The following is a 2,784-nucleotide window of genomic DNA, read 5'->3' as shown; positions in this document are numbered from 1 at the left end:
TGAAGTACACAGGGTGTTGCACTTTGAGGGTATGCCCCTCTTCCTCTCACTCCACTACTAGGGCAATGCTGACCACCTACATGGTGGCCACGAGGTAGAGCAGAAGGGGTTCATCATCGGTAGGAGGAACTAGGATTGGAGCCTTCATTAGAAGTTGCTTGAGCGTTTCAAGTGCCTCCTAGGCCTCAGACATCCATTTGAAGTGGTTAGCCTTCTTTAGAAGTCGATAAAAGGGGAGACCTCATTCGCTGAGGCGCGAGATGAAGCAGCTGAGTGTGGTGAGGCACCCTATAACTCGTTGTACCCCTTTCATATTATAAATCGGGCCCATCCTTGTAATGGTTGAGTTCTTCTCCGGGTTGGCTTCGATGCCATGCTTGGAGATGATGAAACCAAGCAGCATGCCCCTTAGGACCCCAAAAACGCACTTCTCGAGATTGAGTTTGATGTCATTTGCTCAGAGTTTTGCAAAGGTCTGCTCAAGATCAGCTATGAGGTGGTCAGCCCATTTGGACTTGACCACGATGTCGTCAATGTAGGCCTCAATGGTTCGCCCGATGAGGTCCCTAAAACACTCGAACATACAACGCTGGTATGTAGCCCCATCATTCTTCAGACCGAACGACATTGTGACATAGCAGAATGATCCGAAGGGGGTGATGAAAGATGTCATGAGCTGGTCAGACTCTTTCATCATGATTTGATGGTATCCAGAGTACGCATCATGGAAGCAGAGGGTTTTGCACCCTGAGGTAGAGTCGACTATTTGGTCTATGCATAGCAAAGGAAACGAATCCTTTGGGCACGCCTTGTTGAGACCTGTGTAGTCAACACACATCCTCCATTTCCCACTGTTCTTTCGTACAAGAATAGGATTGGCCAACCACTCTGGGTGGTACACTTCCTTGATGAATCCGGCCGCCAAAAGGTTTGCAATCTCCTCATCGATGATCCTGCGTTTCCCCTTGTCGAAGCAACACAGGCACTATTTCACTAGCTTGGAGCCTGGGTGAATCTTCAAGGCATGCTCAGTGACTTACTCAGAATGCCTGGCATGTCTGAGGGTTTCCACGCAAAGATGTCTTTGTTGGCACGGAGGAAGTCAACGAGTGCACTTTTCTATTTAGGGGAAGTGTGGTGCCAATGCGCACCACATTGCCCTTGGGGCTGCTAGGATCTATGAGGACCTCTTTAGAGCCCTCCACTGGCTCAAAGACCCAGTCGACTTCTTAGGGTCAAGCGCTTCTTCAGTGACCTCTTTTCTGATGGTTGTGAGCTCTCCGGAGGCGATAATTGCCACGGCATGGTCGCAACACTCGACCTCGCACTCGTAGGCGCACTGGAAGGAGGTGCCGATGGTGATGACCCCGTTGGGGCCCGGTATCTTAAGCTTGAGGTAGGTGTAGTTGGGAATAGCCATGAACTTTGCATAGAATGGTCGTCCCAGGATGACGTGGTAAGTTCCATGGAACCCCACCACTTCGAAGGTGAGGGTCTCCATCCTGTAGTTGGATGGACCCCTGAAGGTGATGGGTAGATCGATCTGCCCAAGCGGCATGGCCTGCTTTCTAGGCACGATGCCATGGAAAGGTGCTCCGGTTGGCCGAATGCGCACTCGATCGACACCCATAGCGTTGAGCATCTCGACGTACATGATGTTGAGGCCGCTGCCTCCATCCATCAGTACCTTGGTGAGCCGCTTCATGCCGATGATTGGGTCGACCATGAGGGGGTATCTCCCTAGCTGTGGCACGCTCTCTGGATGGTTGGTCCAATCGAAGGTTTATAGCGGACTCTGACCACCGGAGTAAGGTAGGTGTGACCGGTTCGGTCGTATAGACTTCACGACGTGTGACCTTCTAGCGGCATTTGGAGTCATAGGCCACTGATCCTCCAAAGATCATGAGGCAGCCATCTAGCATTGGGAAGTCATCGTCCTTCCCCTTGGCATCATCCATGGTAGGGTCGGGGTCCTTAACGTGCTCCCCTTTGTTGGAGCCTCTGGACAAGAACCGCTTCATAAGGCCATAGTCCTTATACAGATGCTTGACAGCGAAGGCATGGTTCGGGCAAGGCCCCTCGAGTAGTTTTTTGAAGTGGTTTGGAGTGCACTTCGTGGGCTTCCAACCACCCCTATGGTTAGCGATGGCCACGAGCGAGCCCTCGCGCCATTGCTTATTCTTCTTTTTGGCTGTACGATTGGAGGCGCCTTCGCCGGTGTCCTCGTCCTCCCTCGCCTTGCACTTGAGGCGGTCGAAGATTGCTCCGACCCTTCTTCGCCCGAGGCGTGCCTGGTGGTGATGTTGAGGAGTTCCTTGGTGGTTCATGGGCCCTTGCATCCTAGCTTGTGAACTAGGGACTCACAAGTGGTCCCAAACAGGAAAGCTCCTATAACGTCGGTGTCGATGATGTTAGGTAGCTCGTTGCATTACTGGGAGAAGCGCCGGATGTACCCATGGAGGGTTTCTCTGACCTTCTGTCGGTAGTTCTTTATGTCCCATGGGTTCCCAGGGCGCTTGTATGTGCCCTAGAAGTTTTCCACGAAGATCTCCTTTAGGTCCGCCCAACTTTGGAATTTGTCGGACTGGAGGTGTTCCAACCATGTTCTTGCTGAATCGGCCAAGAACAATGGAAGGTTGCGGATAATGAAGTCATTATTATCTACACCACCAGCTTGGCTAGCAAGCCAATAGTCCTCAAGTCATAGTCCAAGGTTTGTTTCCCTAGAGTACTTTAGGATATTGGTTGGCGGTCGGTACCTTGGTGGGAAGGCAGCGTTAAGGA

At 51.8% G+C, this 2,784-nt stretch overlaps 1 protein-coding gene across 1 annotated transcript; it reads right to left on the bottom strand.

Annotated features, from left to right (window-relative positions):
* Window positions 1-1,177: 1,177 nt before the first annotated feature.
* On the bottom strand, window positions 1,178-1,726 carry LOC136455215 (uncharacterized). Its single transcript, XM_066455339.1, has one exon. The coding sequence runs from the start codon at window positions 1,724-1,726 to the stop codon at window positions 1,178-1,180; it is 549 nt and encodes a 182-aa protein (XP_066311436.1).
* Between the last annotated feature and the right edge of the window lie 1,058 nt (window positions 1,727-2,784).

Source organism: Miscanthus floridulus, chromosome 5 (genome assembly GCF_019320115.1).
Source record: "Miscanthus floridulus cultivar M001 chromosome 5, ASM1932011v1, whole genome shotgun sequence".
In the NCBI taxonomy this organism is placed as follows: domain Eukaryota; kingdom Viridiplantae; phylum Streptophyta; class Magnoliopsida; order Poales; family Poaceae; genus Miscanthus; species Miscanthus floridulus.
This window is presented reverse-complemented; position numbering and strand designations above follow the sequence as displayed.